The sequence below is a fragment of the Numenius arquata genome, chromosome 1 (genome assembly GCF_964106895.1).
Source record: "Numenius arquata chromosome 1, bNumArq3.hap1.1, whole genome shotgun sequence".
Classification (NCBI taxonomy): Eukaryota; Metazoa; Chordata; class Aves; order Charadriiformes; family Scolopacidae; genus Numenius; species Numenius arquata.
In genome coordinates, this window is record NC_133576.1 from 112,017,901 (window position 1) to 112,029,120 (window position 11,220).

Consider the following 11,220-nt stretch of genomic DNA (forward strand, 5'->3'; position numbering starts at 1 on the left):
CCAACACTCATATCAAAAAATTGTCGTCGATGCTCTCCAGAAGTCTCCTGGATTGTTTATGCCCTGCCATGTTGCCAGGAGATATCAGGATGGTTCAAGTACTCCATGAGTACCAGGACCTGTGATCACAGGGCTTCCCTAGCCATCTGAAAAAGGCTCCATCTACTTCCTCTACATCATCAGGCAGTCTGTAGCAGCCACCCACCATGATGTCATCCGCACTGATCTGACCTCTGTGCCTCACCCATAAGATCTCAACTGGCTCATTATTTGTTTCAGAGCAAAGCTCCGTGCATTTAAACTACTCCTTTCATAGAACACAACTCCTCCTTCTTGTCTTCCCAGCTTGCACTCCTAAAAGGGCCTGTATACATCCATTCCAGCACTCTAGTCATGCCAACCATCTCTCTCTAATCCCAGTGAGATAACAGCTGTACAACCATGCAAGGATTCCTGTTTGTTCCCTATGCTATGTGCATTCATGTATAGGCATCTGAGATGGGCTCCCACTCATATTGCTTTCACATGAGAGCTGCAAGAGCTTCCTCCATTTTGCTGTGCCCTAGGCATGTACTCACTCTCCTGTGACTTCACTACTCTTCTGGGTTTGGTCACTGCGTCCTCCAACGAAACCAGTTTAAAGCCTTCCTCACTAGCTTAGCAGATCTGTTGGCAGAGATACTCTTGCTCCACTTTGTCATTCCTGCTCAGCAATGCTCATTTGTCAGAGAAAGTCAAAGAGGTCATAAAGGCCAAAGACAAAGTGACAACAGCTAAAGTGACACTAGCTGCATATCTGGTGTCGACCTCCAGGGTGCGTATGCTCCTACCCAAACCCTTCCTTTTCACTAGAAGGATTTAGGAGAGCACTACTTGGGCCCCTATGCCCTTCACCCTCTGTAAGCACTCCCGATGAAGTCACCCCTCACAATGCCATGGGTGCCCATCTGGTTGGGCAACAAAAGGTATTAGTCTGACAGCCACATGAGCCTCAGCAGACTCTCCACAATACCCTAGATCTGAGTCCTCAGGAAGTGACAAACCTCCTAAGACATCAAGCCTCCATCCCCCACAGGAGGGAGCCTCCAGTCACTATCACCCACCACTTCCTCCCAGTGCAGACAAGAGTTCAGGCTCATCTGGCTCCAACACCTCCTCTGACAGAGCTTGTTCTTCCTCATCGGTTACCATGGCAGTATACCTATCCTATAAATGCACATCTGCAGACAGAGAACGAGCCTGCCTTCTGTTGCCAGCAGAATCTTCCATTTCTCCCCATCTTAGGAGTCTCTATCCACCACTTACTCAAGCATAGCCTCTAGCTGTCCCTCCATCCATGCAGAGTGGGGTTTGTGCTCTCCTACTCTCTGCAAAGACCCCGTCAATCTCCTGTTTCTGTCCCTTACAGTTATGCAGCCAGCTCATCTCCTGCAGGTGCTTCACCTGGCATCCCAGCACCTTGACCACAGCAGAACTCAACAGATGAGGCCATCAAGCTCTGCCCCAGGCTCAGGGAAAAGTCCCAGTCACTCCCTGCAGCCCGGTATCTGCCACATCATTCCCCTGGAGCTCTGTCTGGGCCAGCCTCCCATCTGCCAGGCACAGTCGCTCCAACCAGGGCAGAAAAGCACATTTTCAGGTGCATCACTGCACCCACTCCAGCTGCCTCAGAGCGTCGGGTGCCTTCCGCACCCCCTTCCATGCTAACTGCTGTATTAACTGCTAAGTCCCCGTTAACCGCCCCACATCACAACAGCCTGGCAATGTTTTGAAATACTATGGCCAGGGATGTGGATGCAACAGAATAAAGAAAGCTTGTTATCGAGCAAAGTTATAATTTTCTAAGTCACTAAAGCTAGAAATATCTCCTCTCAACAAAACATCAAAAACCTTTTACTGTTTGTTACAGGCAAGTCTCTTGCTTTTTGCAAATTTGTGTTCTACCAAGTACAAGCACAGTGGCATTTATCAGCATACAAAAGGCATGTGAACTCCTACTCTTCTCCTGGATAGCACTTAGTCTCAAAAACATACCACAGATAGTCTTATGACGTATCCCAGAAAAAGGCAGTTCTAAAATAATTATGCAGAGGATGTGTTCTCATGCAAAACAACAAATAGTCATTAAAAGACCTCCTCTCTTTCAAAGCTGTTTCTTTAAATACTCATTATACAAGCAAATGAGGTAAGTGAAGAAGCTGAGAAAATTATAAGGCATTATTCCCTGCCTATAATTCTGCTTCCCTGCAGATAAAAAACACATTACTTTTTCTCTAGAGCCATTGGATTTCAGCTCCTTATTTGAGTAAGGTCAGAATTTTCTCATCGTAATGTTCATTTCTGACCAAAAACTTGACACTGCTCTACTGTTTCTAACTGGATAGCTCTCTAAAAGCTTTCTACTTTTTAAACTTCTACCATTATCTACTGGAACAGAAGAGCTGAAGTTTTTTGGGCAGATGTTCAATATTACAAGTGATTTCAGAGACTGAAAAAGATCTAAATCAACCCTTATCTGCTGAAGACTGTCACATTGGCTCAGAAAAAGGACCCACAGCCCTGTTCCCTATAAAAGTCCTCGATGGTGGCAAAGTCATTTTCAAAGCGAGACCTAATCTCCATGACTAGATCTACTTTAACAGATTAGGAGAACTTCCCAGCTCCCAGGTCTGGGTGCAGGTGCCTGCCAAATAATAACTCCATTCAACGCTGAACTCCAGTATGTGTTGCTGTGGAAGATGGAAAAAAACACATCTCTGGCATATACTACAACAAGATCTCTGTCCATATGATCAGGCAGAGCAAGTTAAGTCTGGATACAGCTTGTCACGTTGCAGATAAAGCATTTTATTATCTCCCTGGACTGCTTCTGAATAAGTGCTTATAAAGGAGGATGTTCTTGTGGACTCCTTATTAAAATGACTCTTCCCAGTGCAGTCACATGTCCCACAGGGCCTCTTGTACAGCTCATCTAACACTTCACTGAATGCTGCTTTCTGTACAAGTGCCCTCTCCCCAGGGTCATGAACAAGTTCTGCAGTGCCCTCATACTCTTTCATTACTAGAGAAACTACAGGTTTGCAGCCTACCAAAAAGTGGGAATGCAGCAATTGTGCTGCTTTTAGAGGAAGAACATTATTTGCCTCAAGTTTTGTTTCACCAAACGACAGAAAACAGAACATGAAGGAACCTTTAGAGGTCATCGAACTCACCCCTCTTCCCAGGCTGTCTGACTGCAGTTAGAAAAGGAGGTAGCACAGATAATCACCAGTCTTACTACAGCCATGGGATTACACAGTTATAGACAGCTGAAAAGTATTTATTTCTACATAAGGACTGATCTAATTCACCTCCATTAAAGAACTGAAGTGTAATGCTGGTTGTGTCACACTAGGGAGCTGAAACCAAAGAGCAGAAATTTAGTCAATGTGGTATCTCTAACCATAAGAAGTCTTCAGAATTTTTGATCCACATTAAAAACTATCACTGGAATCAAAATACTGTGTTCATGAGCCAAGTCACTCTCTCCTTAAAACGAAGATAGCTTTCCATCCAAGTGTTGTGGGTTAACCTTGGTAGGCAGTTTAGCCCCACAGTCACTTGCTCATTCCCCTCCCAGTGGGATGGGGGAAGAAATCGGAAAGGTAAAAGAGACAAAACTCAGGGGTTGAGATAAAGACAGTTTAATAAGGGAAGCAGAGCTGTGTGTGCAAACAAAGCAAAATAAGGAATTCATTCTCTACTTCCCTTGTCAGGCAGGTGTTTAGCAATCCCCAGGAAAGCAGGACTTCATCACATCTAACAGTGATTTGGAAAGCCAAACACTGTAATTGTGAGTGTCCCCCCTTCCATCTCCTTCCCCCAGCTTTTATTGCTCAACACATCATAGGGTAAAGGATATCCCTTTGGTCTGCTGGGGTCAGCTGTCCCAGTGTGTCCCCTCCCAACTTCTTGTGTATCCCTAGCCTGCTCTCTGGTGGGGCAGGGCAAGAACCAGAAAAAGCTGTGGGAGCACTGCTCAGCAATAACTAAAACATGTGTTTTAACACTGTTTTGGTCACAAATCCAAAACATAGCACCACAGGAGCTGCTATGAAGAAAATTAACTCTATCCCAGCCAAAACCAGTACACCAAGATAGAAATACAATGACTGCACTTCTCCATAAGCACATCCTCCTGAATAATTAGCAAAAGCAAGAGTGACAGCTACGGGGCTATACTGTACAGTGATATATGCAGGAGCAAAAAGGATCTGTAACAGAAGGGAGGAGGTAAAGAAGAGATACTATAAGAAAAGGAGATGGAAAAGTCTGTAGAGCATAGAACTAGGACCATACATGGGACTTCACAGAGCAGCCAACCTCAGCAAATCAAAAGCATGTTATTCAGACACATAAAACCTTCAACTCTAATGCCGTAAACTCATAAATGTTGTTGCAAGGGTGTTGCAATGCATTAATTTTTAAAAGTCTCAGCCACATGGTTAGGAATAGTAAGAAGGACATCACAAAACATACAAAAACAAGCATTAAACAATACAGCATGCTGCTGGTGATCACAGAAATATAATATATAATATTATAATATATATATAATATATAATAATATAATCACAGAAAACAGCACTTAGTGAAATTAAATCACTTCAAACCACGTGGATGATAAGCTACTAGATGTTTCCATGTCCATACGAAAACACTATTAAAAACACAACAGCAAAATTACAAAACAGAATATATCAAGGCCTCTGAGGTCCTTAATATTAACAATCTTTCTAAGAGTAAACAAAAGACTGAAAAACAACTCACCTGATTGCCTGTTTCTGTCACTATTTCTCCTTTGGCAACCTCAGCCCGTTCCTTATTCCGGCAAACCAGATGAACCGTGCCACCTGGTGGATTTTGACAAGAAACACATTTGGTAATTAATTACTAACTGGATCTGGGGGAGGCATCAGCAAAAAGGGAGTGCCAGGAAGGGATGTGCAATTTGCAGTGTTTGTTTGGGGTTAGTTTTTGATACAACCTCATGAATGAAACAAAAACCCTTTTGTGATTGCATTCCAGTTTGTGGGACATCTATAGCTTGCTAGTAACAGTGGCAATACTGGTCAGATGGTCACCAAAATATCACAAGAGCTTCCCAGCAGGCAGAATGTTCCTGAGCTGCCCACAACCAACAGTCCCACTTCTCTGCTGCCAAGAGCTAAGCGGTGGCTTTTCATCAATCCTGCTGAAGCTCAGGTCTGTGGAGCTCTCAGGGCTCCCGTGACTCTGCTGATGAGCTGGTTAGGGCCGCAGCACCCCATAGCAGTCCCAGGTCTACCAGCTTTGCGGTCAAATTCCCCCCAAAAGGCACCGACCCAGTACCATCAGGCAAACTAGACACACTAAGAATCTCAACAGGGTCTGTGAAAGGACTGAGCTACAGGTCCTTTAAACAAAAGGTTTAGGACACAAAAAACAGATGTAGTAAGAAAGCTGGAAGATTTCTGCTTGGCTCTGGTCCCTATGAAGGCACCCAGGAGGGAGAAAGCATCATGCTGTAATAGGGTCCTCTCCCAAGGCTGGAGAACGCCACTGCATTCTAGTTGCTGTCTGTCCAAACCATTTTCTGTCAAGTTAGCACATCATGTTTAGTGCTGATAAAATACCAGAGCTACACTGGCAATTGAAGCTAAGGCATATGTATCGTAAATGCTTCTTTTGACATATGCCTTAGAAAGATCAATAATGGCCTTGAGCAACACAAGTGACTGGAATTGCTCTGTGAAAAGGAACTAAAAATGCCAGATATCAGAATTCTTAGCAGTGAGAGATATGACAAGGACCACAGCACAAATCACAGCTTAGGACGCTTAGGTCAGGCACTAGGAAAAACATTTTCACTGGTTTTCTTTTAAACAGATCAGGCTGTCCCAAGAGGCTGCATAATTTCCATCCTTGCAGGTTTCAAGATCCAGCGAGACAAAGCAATGGCCGATTTGATCTAGTGTTGGCAACAGTCTTGCTTCAAGTGAGATGCTGGACAAGACAACCTCTAGAGGTTCCTTCCAACCAACTTTTCTATGAAAAGAATACACAGGCCAAGGCTCCTCTCAAAAGGCCTGGATACTTATCGTGACCTCATATCTTAGCCACATCAAAGGGAGCCTTCAAAAACAGGACTAAAATACAGGTAGGCATAATTCACTTTGTATGCTTTGTATTTATATCATTATGTATTTGTGATGATTACAAGTAACGTGTTAATCACACTCTTTTACCTATTATTAAAGGTGTTTTAGGGGTTGCTAGCAGTCCACTACTGGAAGGCTCAAGCAATGTAATCCCAACGGTGTGATAATAGAAACAATGGTGTTGGGTCACTCTTCTAGTGCCCAGAACCCAAACACAAGACACCAAGTCTACCTTAAGGGATAGAGCAGTCACTGCCCGCTGCACAGCCTAGCATGGGATCTGATAATGAATTTTTCTGTCTACAAGAGATGTTTTTCCACTAGCCACCATTACAGCAAGTATACTTGGCATGCAGCTGATGCATGCAACAAGCGTCAAGGCTCTTCTGAAAATTTCTAAGAGTGTGACTCTTCTACTGCACTGCCAGAGTCGGTTGGGTTACTTTTACCAAGTGCACAACCACAGTGGGAAACTCCTGAATTTGGCAGAATCATACAAATGACACTAACCAATGTTTAATAAAAGTTTCATCTTCAGTTTGTGTTACACATATACCAAGCATGGAAGGAACTGTGCGCAGACAGGCACTGAATATATACAGATCAGAACGAAAGACAGTCTTTGCCCCAGAGAAAGTAGATCTCATGAGTGAGAGAAAAGATAATCAGAAGGGGCAATGCCCAATGCTCGTCTCTGGGCATTCTCACGACTACAGGCTTCACTGCAAAAGAGGGCTTTAATTACAGATCTTGAGGCAGTTAAGGAGGTGCGTTTGCAGCTGTTTAAGGAGCTCTTCCCAAAGAAGAGACAGCACAAGCAATGTGTGCAGGTACAAATTAAACACATGGAAGAAGTAGCTGGCCTTTGAGCTGATCAGGAACATTCTCATAGCCTACAGTGGAAAACATTCAATAAAAACAGTGGTGGGTTTTAAGGGCTTTGAATATAAGGTTTTCCTTGCTGTTAAAGACAGAGGGTAGTTTTGGCGTGAGCTATGGGCTAGGAAAGGGATTTAAATATATTTTCCATGGTAAAGATTGAAATAATTTGAACTTAAACAGCACGTGGGTATTGTCAGAGTGGTTGGGAGAAGACTGCATCAAACTTGAAGTGCAGTCCACAAGCCATCCAGGGAAGCCCAAATCTGCAACGCCCATAAAACACAAACTCAGAGAAAAGCTGAGCTCAGGGTAAAGAAACTGTCATCAGGACTGTCATTATTTACAAAGATCTGAAGTGCTTGAAGGTAAAGCCAATGTAGCTTGGTTATTCTTTTGCTGAGTCCAAACTCCTTATTTTCTTGTTATGATGTACTTGAAGAGATTCAACTAGAAGCCAGAGCCCCAACAACTGACACTGTGTTTCAGAGTGACATGCGCAAGGATAAGATCAGGAAGACACTATTTAGTCATTTTAACTTCATATGTACAGCAACACCCACACAAGGTACCAGACAAGCAGTGTGAGCCCAAGGTTGTTCTTTGGGCTCCAAATACTAGACATGGTGACCAAATTCTATGCAGATCCAGTCAGCTTGACAGCTTGTAAAACCTGGCAGACATATCCATTTGCGAGCAAAACAGTCACCAGACAAGGCAATACTTATATAAGGCTATTATACATAAGGGCAGTAGTGGGAACCTGAAATCGATCACATACTGGCGTTGATGGGGATCTTTAACCTAAAGGCTCTTTGATGCTAATAATTTTGAATTGTTTTAATTTAACTGAGTCGCCACTTTCCTTCGTAAGATAGTTATGAAACCTAAGCAGACAAAGAGCGAGCAAAGAGCCACAAGCTCCTCCCTTTTATCCTACATGCCAAAACTCTTATCACTCTTGCACAACAGGAATTATTTCACCAACTCTGGAAGGGATTAGGTTTATCCTTCAACAGTAGCTAGTTCCAGTTTACACCACCTCCTCGCTTGCAGCGAGCACAGAAAAACTGGTTGCATGTGACCAGTTAAAGGGCACAGGTTATAACTGTTAAGACCATGCACAGCTTTTGCTTCTTTTATACTCTCATCTCAGCTTAGCAAAGCCAATTGGTTTTTCTTCATCATTTGATACAGTTACAAGTTCTTCAAAATAGTTCAAATGCAGCCAGGCTGCTACTGGTACCAACACAGCCTTAAGCAGACCTTGATCCGTCACTAACATCCTCAGATGCCACTGTGACACAGTTTTGGTAAACATGCATTTGAAAAACACTTTGCAGATCCTCTCCATTAATTTTGTTCCATTATTCCAGTTTTCACAGTACAGATGATGCTTAAACCCCTAACCCACACTAACAGCTCTGAAAATTAACATGCCTGACACCTTGTCCCCGGGGAACTGTGCCCTTGTGTTTGTGCTGGAAGGCCAAGCCGTCTTCCTTCCATCCTCTCTGTATGGATCCCTCAGATCTCATCAGGGCCTGGCTCACCTCTCCTTGCTATCTCCGTGGCTGTGGCCTTGCCAATGCCACTGTTGGCGCCGGTGACCAGAAAGGATCTTCCAGCCACATTCACCTCTGTGTCAGCTGGATTGAAGTGCTTGGAAGCAGACTCATAGCCGCTCCTGAATAAACAAGAGACACCTGTGAGAAAACTAGAAGGGAGTATTTCCAAAAAACCCAGTTAAAACGCATTCTCCCCTCACAGCCCAGCATACCCCCTTCTCCCCATCACTCTCCATACTCGTGGGACAGGCCACCTACAGCACCAGTGACACTGTTAGGAGTGATGTAGCAACAACTCGAGGCACGTGCCCGCCACCATAAACCACACAGCCCAAACTTTGTCCCTCGGGAGGTGGCCCGGCTGCAGCCCCGGGGCGGGGCAGGCCCAGGCAGCGCCGCTGGGCAGCTCCCACAGATAAAGCCTTAAAATTTTTCCGCTCTAGCGGCGGCACGGGGACTGCCATTTAAAATATTTTAAAAAAACACCACCGCCTCGAAATGGTTAAACACAGAAACGCCCCCGGCCTGGCCACAGCGCGGCGCCCGCCCCACCCGCTACCGGCCCGGGTGGCGCTACTGGGGTTGGCGGTGGCCGTACCTCGTGTACTCCCGCAGACCCTTCACGAACCACACGGCGTTGCGGTACCAGGACATGGCGGTGGTACTGGTACTGCTGCTGTCGCCGCCGCCACAGCCGGGCTGGCCCCGCCTCTGCCCTTACATAAGGCGCCCGGCCTGGCCCTGCCCGCCCTTAGGTAAGGGCCGAGGGGCGGCCCTGCCCTTCCCGTCGGCGCCGCCATTACTGGCCGGCCGCACGACCGTGTGTGTGCGGGAGGGTAGCGTGTGTCGGGGGGGAAGGGAGGGAGGAGTTGTGCCCTCCTCTCCCACAGCGGTGTGTGGGTTGTTTTTTCTTTATCCTTTTCATTTTCCTCAGAGAAAGAGCGCTGCTTTTAGCCACCCAGCTAGAATGTCTCCATGTGGTGGTTGCTGTGGGTAGCCCCCTGCCGCTCTGGGGGCTGCAACAGTGGGTGCCATGTTGCCTTGTGAAGGCTGCTGTGGGAGAAGGAGGGAGAGTTTTATGGAGTACCTGCTCAGGACAAATACTGTTTTCAACCGAGCCGGGGCTGGAAATGGGATGTCTGGTTTTGGGAATGAATTTTGGTGCTACAGATCTGGGCCTGCATCTTCTGCCCTGGAAAGCTGTCAAAGGGTTGCTCTCGCAGAAACATAACCAAGGGTGTTGTGCCATGCCAAGTAGCATTTTGTGTAACAAATAAACCTGTGAAATTCCCGGCTCCTACTAATGGGGTAAAGTATACCAGTAGGAAAGGATAGACAAGTGGCAGTAGGGGAAATGAAATTTTAAAATGTCTTTTCCGTTCCTCTGGTACTTGTATTGGGCCTATGAAGCGCAAGAGAATCACTTGGGAGTTGCACATCTGGACAGCCCATGTTAGCCATAAGGAAGTTGTCATTATAAGCATAATTACATTTTAAAGCGCATTAAAGAACTACACGTTTACAAAGTTTGGTCTGCAAGCTAGATAAATTCATGTATTTTATGTGGCATGCAGGGCCACATGCAGAGAAGCTACTTTGGGAACACTATCTAAGAACTGTAGAACCCTATCAAGAGCTTAAATTACCTGGTTTCAGTAGCAGAGATAGGGGAGGAATGGGAATATTCTGTCTTTTTTTGACCCTGTATGGTAGCCTGATAATTCTTTTTCTAAATCTCTTCACTCTGGCAAAGGCCTCATACTCAAGTCTTCCACTTTCTCAGCGTGTTGTATAAGTATTAGGCTCTCACACAAAAGGTATTTCCCACCATGAAGTAAAAACTTTTGAACTCAGCACTGTCCACTTGTACTAGGTCTTGTGCGTGAAATAAGAGTTTATAGAAGGCAAAAAGACACACTTTCACGGTGATATTTTCTTCCCTACAGAGACCATGCCACTAAATGTCATACCTTTGCACCAAATCTGAAAATGCTTGTCCTTATTAAAGCAGTTAAAAGAATCTATTTAAAACCAGCAGCCTGAGTCAGTTTTAACTGATTTTGTTCTTGGACATGGCTAGGAGGTTTTGACTGAAGTGTTCCTAAACAATTCATCCTGATTCTGATGCTCTAAATGGAGACTTCTGGCCCAGAAAGGAACAGCTTGGCAATAGTCTGAGTGGCAGAATGTTATTTCCTACAATGGAAAATGAATGGTAGCCTGAACTACTGATACATACTGTGATGTCTGTAAGTATATAATTGTGAGCTATATGGAAATAGTTTTGTGATTATCACCTACAACATGCAATTAGCAACCAAAACCGTACAGCCTAGACTGCTATAATGATGTTAGATAATCACACTCGCTGTGAACAGAGCAGATGTTAGGCTTGTGCAAGTCCTGAGTACAGGCTGAGATAATGACACCTCTTCCTACTTTCAGTCCCTCGCCCTGCTAGTCCTTGAGCTTCTTCCTCTCCCTCAGCCTGTATGAGTCTGCCTGGTTACTTTCCTTGAACCCTGGCTCAGGGAAACAGGAAAACCCCACAGCAGGGGAAAACCAGAGAATTATATGGTCATGCCTGCTGTTAC

At 45.0% G+C, this 11,220-nt stretch overlaps 1 protein-coding gene across 2 annotated transcripts in view; it reads right to left on the bottom strand.

Annotated features, from left to right (window-relative positions):
* Positions 1 to 9,316, bottom strand: part of DHRS12 (dehydrogenase/reductase 12) — a 33,516-nt gene extending 24,200 nt beyond the window's left edge. The window contains exons 1-3 of one of the 2 annotated variants that reach the window (XM_074151266.1): positions 9,225 to 9,316; positions 8,612 to 8,745; positions 4,810 to 4,892 (exon numbers count right to left, since the gene is read on the bottom strand). In XM_074151266.1, coding sequence (XP_074007367.1) covers positions 4,810 to 4,892; positions 8,612 to 8,745; positions 9,225 to 9,280 — 273 coding nt within the window. In that variant the 5' untranslated portion in view covers positions 9,281 to 9,316. The remainder of the gene's footprint in view (positions 1 to 4,809; positions 4,893 to 8,611; positions 8,746 to 9,224) is intronic. The other variant, XM_074151258.1, reaches the window with a different exon arrangement.
* Between the last annotated feature and the right edge of the window lie 1,904 nt (positions 9,317 to 11,220).